This window comes from Poecilia latipinna, unplaced genomic scaffold (genome assembly GCF_001443285.1).
Source record: "Poecilia latipinna isolate Pla-1442-1.1 unplaced genomic scaffold, P_latipinna-1.0 Scaffold691, whole genome shotgun sequence".
Lineage (NCBI taxonomy): Eukaryota > Metazoa > Chordata > Actinopteri > Cyprinodontiformes > Poeciliidae > Poecilia > Poecilia latipinna.
Window position 1 is genome coordinate 180,874 of NW_015113307.1, and position 16,137 is coordinate 197,010.

At 40.2% G+C, this 16,137-nt stretch overlaps 1 protein-coding gene across 1 annotated transcript in view; it reads left to right on the forward strand.

Moving 5' to 3' along the window:
- bcas3 (BCAS3 microtubule associated cell migration factor) overlaps nucleotides 1–16,137 on the forward strand; it is a 135,430-nt gene that overhangs the window by 92,888 nt on the left and 26,405 nt on the right. Inside the window, exon 16 of the mRNA XM_015044801.1 lies at nucleotides 8,915–9,065. Coding sequence (XP_014900287.1) covers nucleotides 8,915–9,065 — 151 coding nt within the window. The remainder of the gene's footprint in view (nucleotides 1–8,914; nucleotides 9,066–16,137) is intronic.

The following is a 16,137-nucleotide window of genomic DNA, read 5'->3' on the forward strand; positions in this document are numbered from 1 at the left end:
CGCCGCTGCACTCATCATTATTTGATTTGCAAAATTGTAAGGTAGAGATAAAGAAATAAAGCTGGCTTGCTGTTACACACAGAAGGCACTTGTGGCTTCCAGCTCGGTGCCTGCCCTGTGGAAAGCCGTGTTCTTCCTTCCTCAAACAATCAATAGGCTTTAGATGCTTTCTGTGCTGCTGCACTGTCACCATTTTTATTCTCCTTTATACAAGTCATTGTTTTATACGGTGAACTAAATCGGTTTCAGACCTTCTGAATGTAATCCAAATGCCATTTATAGAACGAAAAGATGAAACATTATTATACAGGTTAGGCTTTAAAAAAACTCTTGTAGTCATTAAAACATTTTTGAAATATGATACACCCATATTCTCGCTGGCTAAAAATTAAGATACATTTTTATTATAAATGAATTCTAATCTGCATCAGAGTTTACATGTATGATCTCATACTTTGATATTTTTGAAACCTCAAAAATCTTTTTTTGTTTAATTCCCAGTAATATAATATAATATAATATAATATAATATAATACAATACAATATATAATAAAGTTCAGGTGTATTTTAAGATGAAGAAACCTGATGGATCAGATGAATAGATTTCTGCCTGGAGTTTCCTGCATAATAAGATTTCACTTTGTTCCTCATGGAAAGTGTAAATGACTGTGCAGGACTTGTTAAAGGTGATAAGTCGGTGTGAGTGTTTGACTGCGGCAGGGTCAGGGCAGCAGCACTGTCGGGTTTATCTCCCCTCCACCTTTCTTATTGTCTGTTCGCCATCGGACCACCGGCTTATTAAAGGGGTGGGGGGGGCTTTCAGAGTGGGATTTAGCGGCTGGCTCTCTGACTGTGAGGTCAGATTCTGCTCATGTTGCTGCTCTCTGATCTGGTTTTAATCAGGTTTACTGAAGAACGTCTTCCTAATGATGATTAAAGTGAAAAAGTGACATATTTTACTGTATAACTAACTGTTTTTAATAACAGATGTTATATATTCATAAATATATATTTCTTAAAGCAATTGTTTTAGGTGGAAGGGTATGCTTTTAATTTAAGTCTAAGAGAGAACTGAATTATATTGGTGTACTTTGGCTTTTTTCTTCTAAGGAAATGTAAACAAAACTCTACAGATATGTTCTGTACAGTGAGCCTCTGTCTGACTTGTGTGTATTTTTATTTTTAATTTGTCTGTCTCCACCCCCCAACCCCCACTGCCCCTACTCTCACACACACACATGCACACACATCACAGCCATCTCCTGTACTGTCTCCTCCACTCGTTCACAGGAACCCGCTGCTCCTCGTTGTGAGGAGCGGCAGGTTCTAACTCCTCGACCCAAATAGGACCAGAGATGCACATATTTGCACACGTGTGTGCTCTTGTACACACACATATGGCAGGAGTGTGGGTGTCATCTGATCCAACGGAGCTGTCCCTCCCACCCCCTCCAGGGCTCAGCTTGTTGGCGACCCAGCACTGTCTGATGAAGCCTTGTAAATACTGACATGCTGTAAACTTGTGGATCTGATTTCAGGGGGCTGCTTGTGTGTTCCTGCTCTGTTTTTTCCTTTGCCTGCCTGATGTCTTCACACCTAGAAGTTGTTTGTTGGGAAAATGTTCCTAGATGTGAAATGTTCTTGCTTCTGTGCTGCTGCTCCCTCAGCCCTGCTGTCTTTTTTTTTTTTCCATATACCACATCTTATACAAGAAACTTCAAGATCCTGCTTTCTAGTTTTGAGATAAAATTGGAAAAAAAAAAGTTATTTCTTGGGAATTTCTATCTGCGTATTTTTCAACTATTTTGACATGAGAAATGTTGATAAAAATACAAAACGTTCTGAAGGTTTTCCCAAATAGGGCCATTAGTAAAAGCGACCCTTTAGCTTGCGGTTTGGGAGCAGAAGAGTGGGCAGGAAGCCATTTTCACACAGGCTGGCCTGACCTCGACTCTTCACAACGACTGAAAATAGCAGATGAGGGAAGGCTGCTGTACAAAGAGAGAGCAGAGGGGTGAAAATGGAAAAGGGAAGAGAGATTCCTCCAGTGGAGCATTACCTGAGCGAGGCGAGGACGGGGGGAGAAGAGAAGAGGACGTCCTGATGGCTTTACCACCAGCCCTCCTCCTCCCTGACAAAAGACTAAATCATGGGAAGTTTTTTTTCAGCAGCAGCATCTGTGTTTTATAAAGGCACTTTTAATTTGTTTTTACTTTGTCCAGTAGGGGATCCCCGCTCCTTCAGTACTTACCCCCTCACACCCTCTCTACACACACACCCCACACACTCTTTGTGTTCAGCTCTTTTTAGCCTACCCTGCCATCCATTTCTCTTTCTTCTCCTTCTTCTGTTTTTCTGTCTCCCTCGTTTTCCCCCTCATGTGGAAGTGAGTGTTTTAATAACAGTACTTTGGGGAATTGGGATGGAAGAACAGCTTTCTCCTCCTGCTCAGAAAGCCCCACCCCCCACCCCTCACCCGTCACCCCCACTGCCGCTGCACCTTTCCTTCTTCCTCACCCACTGCTTTCTTTTCCTCCCACCTTTAACATGTCTGGGAAAGTTGGAAGACTGGAAGGTTAGACCTAATGATTCCTGTTTGAAAGGAATTCACGAAACAATTTTTGTGAACAGAAACAAGGCCTAATACCAAAATATATGCTATGAAAATGTCTTAATTTTTTAAAATACATTTTATTTAATTATATAATAATGACGTATTAATATTGTCACCTTCCTAAACTAATGACGTCAGTCTTTTTTCTTTTTTTTTTTTTGCCAAAAGTTATTTAGGCAAAAAAATAAATCACTTTTGGCACAAAATAACTTGGTCCATTGTTTTAGTAAGGTGATGATATTACTAAAATATATTTTAGGCCAAAAACAATTCTTTAAAATTGTTACAACAAAATACTTAATAAAATGTAGTATTGCATAAGTTAGAATGTTTCCTTGGAAGAAAAAAAAATAGCAACATAAAATAATTGAACAAACTTTAAATATAGGTTTAACACAGTTAATAAATGAATCCAGGAGATTTTAGTCCACACACTAAGCAGTAAAGGCAGGCACTGATCTTTGCGGATTCTTGGTAAAAAAAAAAACAACAAAAAAAAAACAATATTTTAGTTCATGCTGCTTTTATGGAGATAAGTGTTAAATGTTCTGAATAAGTGCAGATGGAGCTGCTGTCACCTGCACATATGAAAGTAATAAATCTGTTCTCTCCAAAACTATTGAATTCATGTGTAATAAAGATATTTTTTTGGATTATAGCTTTTGTATTTTGTGATATTTTTATATGGACATTTTGGGTTTCAAACAATCTGAAATTGAAAACCAACTGAAAATCTAAGCAGGAGTTAATTTGCACATTCATAAAATTTGAAATTACTCAAAAATGAAAAAAAGACAAAATGTTATCAACCTCCTTAAATGTTTTTTTTTCTTTTTTCCATGAATTAAAAACAATCAATCAGTGGCCATAGAAATATGTGAAAGTCTTAAAAAGTTCAGGAACATTAGAATAAGTCATCAAAGTGTGTGTTTCTTGCAAATTTGTCAAATCGGTGACCTGGCACTTCAAGGTACCTCACACTGATGCAAAAATCATGTAAAAAGCAACATTTCCATAAAGCTCACCTGCACATGGATTTGCCTAAATGAAGGAATGACCTTAAAGTCTCGCAGCAACACAGACAGCTACAGCAGGGCGGCTGGCATCAACACAAACATGTTGACACATTTTAACACCTGAAGAATTGTAGGCTTTATTTAATATTTGTATGTCTTTATTTATTTGCTTGTTTCAATTAAGGTTCATATAGAACTTTTGAGTTAGAACTGCTGTATTTATTCTGTTGGAGTTGCTGGTTTTGCACATTTTCATTTCACCTTCAGATTTATCAGGTCAAGCGCAACATTCTGACTGATCCTCAAGTATTTCTGGGCAGACATGTTTTACATTTTTCACATGATTTAGTGTAGTGCATAGTTTAGACACACATGGCCTTTCAGTAATCTGCTGTGTCCTGTGTTTTTGTTAGGACATGCTAATCACTTTACTTTGCTTCATCAGTGGGGCGTGTGTCTCCTCTTTCTTTGTCAGGATTGGCCTGATTGATACACATGAAACTTCTGTGTAGAAACAATCTGTTCCATTGGAAAACTCACTTACTTTCCATTTAAAAGCAGTTTTCACTTGGTGAAACTGCTCAACCAGACATCATTTCTACAACACTTGTTTTAGTTGTGGATCCAAATGTCACCCACTGCATCATTTAACTCACAAAGTTTCATCTCTTTGATTATTTGTTTAGTTTGCTTTTCTGGGATTCACATTAAGCGATACATTTTATGCCTTTGGCCTTAAAACGGACAGAGATAAAAACGGCAACTTCAAAATGTCATCTTCAAAGAAGGAAAACAGAGCTATAAAAGTATTCCCCAGCCTGCATGCTGAACTCTAGATTCCTTTCCCACGCTTCACCTCTGCCTCCCAGCTGCAGGATCCTCTGCATGTCCTGAATCGCGGAGCATCAGTCAACATGTCACCTGCCCAACCTGCTGCCTCCTCACACCCCCGTCCTCTCCACTCCAGCTTACCCTGATTTTTCCTTGAACTGAAATCTGCTCTCAGGCAGAACGATTCAAATAAGACACAGTGTTTGCGAGGGCTTCACAGCTTGTCCTTTCGCACATCGACTCCTCAGTGGAAGCAGCCTGCTTGTATTGGATGCAAATTGGGTATTAAAAGAGGGGATAGAAACATGAGATAGCGTGACATGGTGAGGCTGAGGAGAGGGAAAGAGCGCAAAGGAGATAGAGAGAGAGGCTTAAAGCGAGAAGAGAATGCAAATGCTGTTGAAACAGGGAGGGACGGATGGAGGAGAGCTGGACGGACGGATGGATTAGTTGAGAAAGGAAGGCGAGGGTCAGGTGTTGATGCGACTTTCTTTTAGCAGAGTCAGAGTTTTTCTCTGTGCGACTGTGACGGAGCTGGATTTGCATTGATGGATCTTCTTTCCATGGAGATGTCATGTATCAGAGCCTGGGCACATCACGCCCTGGTCATTAATCAAATCCCAGCCTCTGTCTGGAGCTGTCTGTCGGCTTCTCAGCTATCTGCCTCTCACTCTCTGCCTTTGTCTTGGCTGTGGCTGTGATCTTCCTCGCCTCGCTGTGGCCGGCTCCTCACACAGGTGGCTTTCATTTCAGACTTTGAATCACGCTCAGGTAGCTGGGCGATAAGGAAGCAGGTTTTTAACAGCTTCAACATTGAGTTTGATTGGACATGTTCCCCCACATATTTATCCACTCATTAAGTCTGGAAAGAAAATTAGTTCAATTAAAGATAAAAGAAAATAATTTTTTGATTTTAGTTTCCATTTACTGGTTTCAGGTGTACTTTCTAGTAAACAGGAAGTTTATTACTAGATTAGAATTTGTTAAAAAGTCTTCCATTGTGTTCAATTTCTAATTAAACCGTTTGAGTCATTTTCAGTCAGTGTTCTGGCTAGAAAAGCTGAAAACTGGCTTATCTTGGTCACCAGAGAATTTTATTGATGCGTTTATAGTTTTTTTCTGGTAGCAGAAAGTCATTTATGCTGTTTTATTTATGTTTCACTCTGAGTAAACGTGTAAAAAGCATTCCAATAAATCCATTTTTTGCTGTATAATTTACCTAGTACCAACAGAATCCATGCTAAATTCTGTCTCATTGTTTCATTAAAGTTTCATAAATTACATGCAGAATGTCGATGTTTTACCGCTTACGCACAGGCACAGATACATGCATGTCCATGTACCATCTTCTGACAGCGTGATCTGCAACATGTCTTCACTGTCTGGAGGGTCGTGACCTCTTGGCCTTCAGTGACGCTGGCTGCGGCTGTCTGGCCGGCAGCGCTCAGCGCCACGCTGTCTCAGTCCGTCCACACCTGTTCTACAATCCAGGCCACAGTCCGCAGGGGTCTGCGGGGGGGCTGAGGACAAACTAAGCAACGGGGCAAAAGTGAAAGTCTGTTTTGGATGTGAAATTCATTGACACCCCCACCCCAAATCCTCATGCTCCACTCCTCTCTCAGCTCAAGCACCATTATGGCTTTTCAGACTGCTTCCTGTGCAGATGATTTTTTTTCCTCATCTGCTCCCCTTCCTTCAACACAAAAGGTGGCTGCCCAGGCTCTGGGGGTGTAGCGCTTTTGAAATGTGAAGGGCTTTCAGGAGCTGCCCCGGTACAGGCCGCTGTTAGTCGACCAGGAGAGGAGTGGTGGGGGGCTAGGGGGTCTGGGGGAAATGAAGGACAGGTTTGTGTAATGGTCTTCTCTCTCCCTGCGAAGGTCATGCAGCATTGTTGGCTGGCATAGGTCTAAAAGACAGACCAATGGAGGACCACAAAGCAGAGCTTTGGCAGGACTAATGAAACTCAGAGCTACACGTTAATGATCTAAAAGACTGGACCAAAACACTCAGCGTTCCCTTTCCGCTCACATTCAGCCTCCTCTTGATCGCTCCTTCCAGATAATGACGAGGCTCTCCGCTGCTTTACCTTTATTGTTGCGTTTGATGTGGGCCTTGTTTTCTTTGTCTTCACGTACCCCCTTCCTGCTTTTCATTGCTTTATGTTACGTGGCTGTCACTCATCTATTAAGGCAACAAATGGAACAAGGAAAACATTCAGAGAGCGTATTGTGCTGCGCCCGCTGGTTTGCTCTTTATTTCTTTTGAAAGCACTTGAACTTGGAATTTTCCTTGGGCTGTCAGTAGTATACACTTTTTTTTTGTTCTTACTGTTGTCACAGGATTACAAACATATTTGTCATATAATCCACATGTCCATACAGCTGCAGTTTAATGTGTCTGTTTAGATGTAATTGTTTTTTTGTTGTTGTCTTTTTTTTTGTATGCAACCTTACATTTACCACAAGAAAAATGGTAAACACAAGGCATTGTTCTCCACTTCTGTTCGTTTCCCTTGATTTTTGGGAGGGGGTCTCAGGGTAAAAAAAAAGTCTTCTTTCTGGTTCTGCACTGTTGCATTTACTGATCTGTTTTTAAAATATTGTTTTCTACAAAATATTTTTGTAGAGAGGGCAAAATAATTCAATTTTTAATATTTAGAGGGAGTATTTCGTAGGTACATATTGTCATTTTATAGTACAGTCAAGTAAATGTTACCCTCAGTTATACAAAATGCCTCAATTATCAAAAGTGACTTAAAGTGGATGTATCATGCTTGTAAATCCTTCCTTTTCACATGTAAATCATTCACTTGTGGCCTATATAAAGTAGAACTGCAGTGCTTTGGTCTGAATTCCTGGTTATTGTAGCTCCACAGACTTGTCCTTTACCCTTCCTACCCCTCCTCTGAGGCATGTTTTAGAACAACTCGTTTTGCTGCTTTTTTTTTTTTATTGCGAATGAAACATTTAATTTCTGTTTGACTGATGAGCTATATGTTAATTCATAGTGACAGACACAAACCGTGGATTAAATATTATCGTCTGCAGCTGCGAGAAAACCAAAAGCATGCTAGCTGGAGGAACAAATCCACCAGGTGCTGACGGCGTTCTGACCATCAGATTTTCCTACCGTAGCTGTCTATCTATCTGTGCTACATTTGAAATTGCTACAACACTTGTTGAGGCTTATAAACGGTGCCGTTATGTCTCCACGCTCTGGTGGTTAACTAGTTGGATGAACTGACTTTGCAGACAGATCTTCTTGGTGTTGCTGCCTCATGCTATTCAACTGCCCCTCTACCATCCTGGATTTACTCTGCATGCGTCTCAGCTCAGCTGTGCACTTCACCGGCGAAGACCAGTCGTTTCTGACCGCTCTGATTTAGAACACATCAGAACACCCAGTTTCTGTAAGTTTGTTGAAAAACAACTGAATATCACCGGGACAATCTGGATCCAAAACAGATCACATTAACATGGACAAGGCCTCATGTTGGACAATTTCCAAATAAATAAACTTGCGCTGTAGTACGACTCTTCTTTTCATTATGCATTTTTTTGACTAACGCAATTTATAGTCTCAAACATACAGTAATATTTAAATTAAATTATGTATTTGTACTGTAGTTGGTGTTAAATTAAACACGATTTTTTCTCTGTGTGATCTCTGGCTGTTTTATGCCGGATATCAAGTGTTCCATGTTTCCTTCTGCCCAGTAAGGTGAAGGCTTGCTGAATGTCTGCAGTCAGACAGTAAAAGAGTGTAATAAACAGTAAGTGGACTAGCAGCCTCACTCTGCTGCAGTGATGGAGCTGGTTAGGATCATTAGGCCTTTGACATGGCCTGATTAGGTTTGACTCCAGCTCTTCGGCATATGGGAGTTGAGATGTGATTCTCTGGATCATCTGTCTTTGTGATGTGTTTTCCCATATGTGCATGCATGTGGGTTGCACCAGTGTGCAGAGAGCCTGTTGATTGGCCTTGATTAAGAGACTGCCGGGCTTACAAGCAGAGTCTTTGTAATATAGCATCTTGAGCTGGTTATTTCCAGTCGTTCCAAGGGAGGCCTTGAACCTGGGGTTGTGTGTTTGTGAGGGAGCAAGTGGGGAAAACAAATATCCCAGGATTCAGGCGAGGCAGAGGAAGGTGGGCTGACTTCAAAGAAGGTTTTCTGGTGGTGTGGTTTGAAGTGATGTCAGATGACGTTTTAAATTTGAGTCTAAGTGATCAGATTTGAATATTAGCATCTGAAAAGGCAGCTGAACTGAAAACATACTGCAGGATGAATAATGGATTAAAGGTTTCCAGCATTCATTTGACTCTGTTTATTTATTCCCTTCTCCTCTAAAACGAATCAAAACATTTCTCTGAGATCTTTGTCTCTGCATTCTTTGTTCAGCAACCGTCCAGTTGGAATCGTTTTGGCTAATTTTCTGCATGTGTGTCTTGCAGCCAAGCTGAGCAACCAGGATTCATACAACAACTTCACCAACAACAACATGGGGAACCCTCGGCTCACGCCGCTGCCCAGCCTCACCGTGGTGCTGCCTCTGGCTCAGATCAAGCAGCCCATGACGCTGGGCACCATCACCAAGCGCACTGGGTAGGCACCATATACACACACATACACACACGCACACAAACCTCGGCATACCCCACAGGAAGCAGGTCCAGCATACACTGTTGCCTCACTTAAGTAAATTTCTTACAGGTAACACTTACAGGTCTGGTTTGACGTTGTTATGGTTACTTAGGTGTTCAGTTTTTGTTCATGTTTTGAATTATTTTACTGGGCATGGGCCCCACGAAATCCTTCTGAGGGCCACAAAAGGCCCCTGGGCTCCATTTTGGACACCCCTGTGTTATCAAATTAAAATCAAAACATTTTTGTTAGGTTATTCTCCAGCTTTTGCCGTGCCCTGAACAATGAAGTGTTGTTTTGCTGTTGAAAATATTAGTTTGAATAATTTGCTCAAACCTGTCCTATTCATCAAAAGTGAAACACACTAAGTTTGTGTAGAGCTTTCACAAAATTCTCTCATTTTGTTCTTAATGATCACGATCCAAAACAACCCAGCCAACAAAATATTCGACCGGCAGCATCAAAGAAAGTCTGCATTGCACTGGAAGATTCCTCAGAGCATACATCTTTCATTTTTCACTGCTTTTACTCTGCATGTGCATATTGAGAAAACATATGTATTCATCGATTGATGGATACAACTAGCCAACCCTAATGCATTACTGGGTAATAAAACACTGATACCTTAGAAATTATTGTCTCCAGGGTTTGATTTTAAAGCGTTTAATGGCTAAGTAACAGCCTCCTCTTGATGCACAGGCTGGCTATGCTAAAGCAGAACTTCCATCCCAGCACCGGCCTGCAGGTGATGCTTCCCTCCCAGTAAAAACAGTCCTGCTTTGTCCACAGTTGTTCTGCTCTCCAGAGCTTCTCCTGCACATTCAGCTCATGCTCATTGATTTGTTTCGTCTCTGGCTACCTATTTTTTTTTTTTCTTTTTCTTTTTCTTTTTTTGCATAGGTTAATGAAGCACAGCATACATGTGAAACTCATTCTGGGCTATTTAGAAGACAGACAAAACAAGACACAGACTGTAAGAAAATGAACCAATCCTTGAGATCATTCTGAGTAAAATTTGACTTGGATAACAAATGCTGTGTAAATCTGTATGTTCTGACTGAAACTGGTTTGGATGGCTTTCTCTTCCCTCTGCCGTTTGTTAATTCCTGGATCTTTGCCATACATTGAAATGATGTAGCTTTAAGACCTTCTGCAAGTATAGGCCTTTGCTAAGTACATTTACATACAGTACAGGTGGCTCTACAAATATAGACAGATTTTAATATTTTTCATTTAAATGTCATTTTCATGCCCTGTTTGAATGGGAAATGCTATAATGATCCCAGCAGATGGTGGAGGATTTATTTTCCTGTGATATTTGATAAGTAAGCTTTGAGGATGAAAATAAAATCCTGATCCTGCGGTCACCATAAACAGCATCAGGGCTTTTTTCTAAATCATTAGGCCAGCCTGTAAATTTATTTGCTATGTAAAAGTAATTATTGTGTTTGAGGTGCTGTGGTGTCTGCTTTGTATGTTTATGTGATCTTGATAGCAGTGGTTTACATTTGGTTTCCCGAGTTGTTTTAACGCCATACAAAGTGGGCGGGTTTCATTTAGGATTTTGAAAAAAAGAAACTAATTTTCTCTTAGATTTAAAGTCAAAGTTTTACAGATTTATTTATGTATCTTTATGATATTGTTAATTTTAAAATATTTTAAAGTCCATATCATGCTGTATTACATAGCTAAGACTGCAGACTGTGTTGTAAACTTACTGGAGGTTTTTTTTTAAGTCAATCAAAGTGAATTCATATTGCACCATTGCAGCAAACTCAACTGACCAAAGCCCTTCACAATATTTACAGCGTCACTAATTGATAAAAGATAAAATAGGAAATAAAATTGCATTTGATAATAATATGATACAAATTTAAAGAAAATAATATAAATTATTTTATTTCAAATTAGTTTCAGTTTCAACAACTTACTAAAAACTGATCAATTAAGTACTTTTTTTTCTTATTTCAACTGGGGTTGATTGCCAGGTAAAATAGTTTAGATTTGTTTATTTTTTTGACTGACTGGTTTGGTTTGTTGTTGTTTAGTACCTAATGTCCCTTTACTTCATTTGAATTTGCAGCAAATGTGCAAATGTAAGTAAGACAAGCTCTTTGTTGTCATAAAAATTATTCCTAAATTTAGACCATTCTCTAGTAAATCAGTAATATTGTGGTTCAATATAATTGTACCGATGCATTGCTGTCTACTGATAAAGTAGAGGTGAATTCCTAATATTCTAAGATCATCATGAATGTGTCTCAGTACTCAACACATTTTCATTTTCTGCTTTTCTCCTTGATGTTACAAGAGCTCATACTCTCTTTTTTTTCACAGCAATTTTTTTTATTATATTTAATTTCCTCAGAGAGCTGTTTGTCTCTCTCACAGTAAATATTTGAACACAACAACATGAACATCCTGAATGGAAAAGTGTCAGTTATTTCTTTTCTTACTTTAGGTCATTTCTGAATGTCTGCCTTTCTGCCCCATTAAACATGTTTTAATTTTCTCATGTTTTTTCCACACTGGTCTTCACATTTGGAGGTTAATGTAGAGAAAAGAAGATTATCACAATATTTTTTATTATTTTACAGAGTTGCTTTGACACTATCTCTGCCAGGCTGAATTCTATTTATTTATGTTATGGTAAAGTCTACAAAATTATAAAACAGATCATTTGATATAATAGAAGAAGAAGATTTCTTCAGAAAACAAGAACTGAAGTAAGAAGTCACATCATGTGACTCCTTAAGGTTTTACAAACTTTTGGATGTCTTGATTGCGACTTTGACCAAAAGTCACAATTAATAAATGTTGTCTTCTTTAAAATGAAAATGACTTTTTTGTTTTTGCTTCCATCACTCATTTTATCTAAATGTTCCTGTGAAGAACCTTTACTTCATCATAGTTTTATTCCTTTTGTGTAAGACTGCCTTTTGCATAATTTTTTTTAAAAGAAATCTATTTCATGAGTCTGTCTTAACTAGGGACGCTCCTATCAGGTTTTTTGCTGCCGATTCTGATTCCAATCACCCATTGGGGCCGATCACTGCCGATCACCTGAATTAGCTGTTATTTTTCAGACATTACCTGCCTTATTGTCTTATGTCAGGAGGACAGCGAAAGTTTGACTACATATGATTTTTTTTTTTTTTTTCTTAAGTTACATGCTGCAGCTTTAAGCAGACGTTCAGTGTGAGTTCACTGCTGGGTGGAGCAGAAATGGTGCTCCGTCTGTGAAATATTACTACCAGTAGCGTAGCGATCCCACAGTGAGAACAGTTCTGTCCAGCTGCTCCAGATGTCTCTTTTTTTTTCCTGCAGTGAGTCTCGATATAGCCAAACTCCGTCAAGTGCCTGTTTTTAAATGTCATATTATATTTGTTGTGCTGATGCATTTTGATGTACTTCTTCCCCAAGTTATTTCTCTGGTGCAACACGCAAACTTCCCCATTCACTCTGACCGTTAAAGTAGAGATAGCTGCACAGGCAGGCTGCGAAGAGTGACACAGGTGATCGGTTTTGGTGATTGACAACAAAAGACAGTGGTCTGCGATCACTGGTCATAACTCTCTTTCATGGAAATCGGACGATTATGATCAGTGGCCGATCGATCGACACACCTCTAGTTAACTCATTGCTGCCATTTCATAAAATATAATTTTCACAGGTTTGTGTAAGTTTTAGATCCACTCAGACAGGAGTGTGTCAGCCAAGGCTTGTTTTGTCCCTGATAAAGGTCTGATACATTCCGGGATTAGTCGTTTGTCAGAAATAAATTCCAAACCTATAACATATTAAGCAGCTTTCGTATGGAGTGAAATCATACTACAGTCAATCAGTATTGCATGGTCCACATTGGTATTCTGTTTGTGTCTCACTTTACCTATTTACCATGCTCCTAGGTTTCTATGGAATCTCCTCAATATTCCACAACAACAAAACCAATCAGATATCTGCTATAAAGTAGTGGTAATGCGTAATCTACAGCAGCTATAGCTTTCTCATACCTTTCAATATGTCAGATTTGAAAACATACTGCGGTGTTAACCTAAATGCTAGCCTAGGCTAAAAGTAGCATGTTTGCTCACTGTTTTGATATTCAGCATTTTTCAATGCAGTTCTGGGTAGTAGTGCAGGACATAAACATACAGAATGAAATGTGATGTTTGGCTTCAAACCTCATACACTCTAATGCCAAGAGCTTCATCTGCTCTTTATGCTACTGATGGAGTCTCCCTTTATCTCTAAGCTGAAAAATTAACAGGAGGGGGATTGTTGGATCCCTATAAGTTATCTATGGTATAGTTTTGCAAGCCTGGTACAAGATAATGCATCAGAACCTTTACAAATTTGCTGAACAGAACTTGGTTGCTGGGTCTGCGACTGACATAAAATCAGACATCACACCGACAGCTGTCTGACACTGGTCACCACCCAATCTGATACGTGAGGGTCGGATCTACTTTCTTATTTATTGTTTGAAGAATTTTCAAGCTGTTAATGGCTATGTTAAGAATATGATCGATCCTCTTTGTTTGTGTTTAATTCCTCCATGTATTTCCCATGAGGTGTTTCGTGGCCTTCCTGCTCACGAAACACCTCAGACAGCCGTGTTGGCTCTGTGTGCCATTATTGAAGCCTGGTAGTCTGCCTCCCTAAAGGTTCATCCTTTCATTCAGTCCGAAGGAGACGTCAGCATTAATGCATCAGGACACGCAGCTGTGTGGCCTGCTCCTGTATGCACATGGCCAGGCCAGCACACCGACACACTCGCTGTGAGTGAGGCAGCAGGTTCAGCCCCAAGAGTGGGGGGTGATATCATATGCTTTTACGCTATACTTGTACAGGAGTACCCAAGCACCATCTGTCTGTGCAGCCAAGCTCTGGTTCTTTTTCCTGCCTGTATGTGTGTGTGTGTACGCATGCGGGTGTGGGTGTGTGTGTGTATTTGTATGGGACACAGTGAGGCAGGGAAAGTAGCGTCCAGCAGCTGTATTTACACCTGTATGAGCAGATCCCTGTTGGCAGGGGAGCAGAGGAACACACCAGCTGCTTAACCTAAATTCCCTTCAACGTCGGCCATGTGTGCACTTCACTGTGCCATGACACACAAACACCAACACACAATCTGTGGAAACCTTCACCCTCTTTTTTGTGTGACCAGGCAGGCTGCAGGGATCTCTTAATAGATATTGGCGGTCCCAGAGACCACCAATGTACCGGAGATGCTGCTGTTTGTCCTCGGATTCTGACATGAAAGAAACCCTCCACAAGTTCACATAGAGCACGCTCGTCTTTTGATGTAGTTTTTGTGCTCACCCCGTGTCAGAGCAGGGAGGTAGAGTCGGATGTGGCTCAGCATCCGCCTGATAACCCTGCTGCAGACGAGGCCGTGTCAGGCAGCAGAGGAACGCAGCCAAGCATCTGCTAGTCCTCACAGTTCGCTTGAAGTTCCAAAGTATGAGGTGTCTAGCTGCGACCCGGCCTCATGTTTTCTGTTAGTTTTACCTAAAGCTTGAATCGCCGTTAGTTCAGTCTCAGAACAATGAGCAGGAGTCTCTCCTGGTGAGAGTAATATCGACAGGACGCTTGACAGACAACGCAGTCTAATAATGAAAGATTTACTTGTCAAAATTCCATTCAGGGTCACATGTTGGATTTGCACACACAGTACAGCACACTTATCCCATCTACACACTGTCTGAATTTAACACAGACAATGAAAGTCTAAATGGAGAGATTGTCACACGCGAAGCAAAGCAGCACCATCGAGCAAATCCCTGTGATAACATTTTCAGGCAAATGCATATCAAGTGCAGGCGGGGTGACAAGAAATACGACAGCAAAAGAACAAATGAGACCCTGTGACCTGTCACAGATGTGCCCTCAGCTTACAATAATACGTGTTTAAGAGCCAGCACTGCGCTGAGCCATTGTCTTCCACAGCCTGGCTGAGGCCAGAGCTAAAAAGCGGCTTTAAGAAGGCCATGCCCACATGGCAGAAAAACATTTTCACAAATCACCTCACTTCCCTCAATGTTTTAATGGCTCAGGCGCTGTTCTGAGGGCCATTTGGTTAGGAGCTGAATGTGTGAATGATTATTTTCTGAGAGTGGGGTCATTGCCCTCAGAGGTCAGAAACACACTCTCTTTTCTGTCCTCCTTCTGCCTGCTGTCAGTAAATCGCTGTCTTCACACCCGTTACTAAAAGCTGACCACATTGAGTCTTTTTCCACAAACCTGCTCCATCAGGGATGTACCCTCTTTGTCAACTTTGTCATCTTTGTCAACACTGACGTGTAAACTCATCATCAGCCAGTCAAAAATGATGGACACGTTTCCCAGAATGACTACATTTACAGTTCAAAGTTCTGAGAAAATTAGCTCTTTTGATTTGAAAGAACTTACAGATGGTTTAGGTTTTTAAGCGCACAAGAAATGTGTGCTTAAGAAATATAATGTGTTTTGTACTTTTGGAAACTAAAAGTTAGATTTTGGTATTCTATGACCTGCTCATGCTGATTTGAATTGATTCTAATTTAACTTTAAAAAATATAACCAATAAAATACAAATGCAGTGAAATCATCCATTTTATATGGAACAAAAGTATTTTTATTTTCTGAATTAGACAAAATCTTCTTTACACCATCAGACCTCTTCCTCAATCTGCCCCTGGTCATGTCTCTCTCTTGGTCAATGAAAATTATTTTTAATTATATACTTTTTTGTTAAAGTATGACAGTCGGGCCTCCCCATAGATGTGCATTAGTCTATACACCAGACAGCCAATCCTTCCCTGAACGGGAGTTCAAAATGAATGCAGATTTTTTTTTTCTGTTCAAATTGCCAACTCACCACAGTAGCAGGTGCTCAAATTTACATGTCACTTTATACTTTTACCTGCATTTGGTCATCGGCGGGTGACTATGTTTTTTTTTCTAGGAGCTTCTTACAGGTTTGTGCTTCCTCTGAGGGACAAATGCTCATTTGTTAATAGCAGAGAAAACCAGAAGCAGTACTACCTCT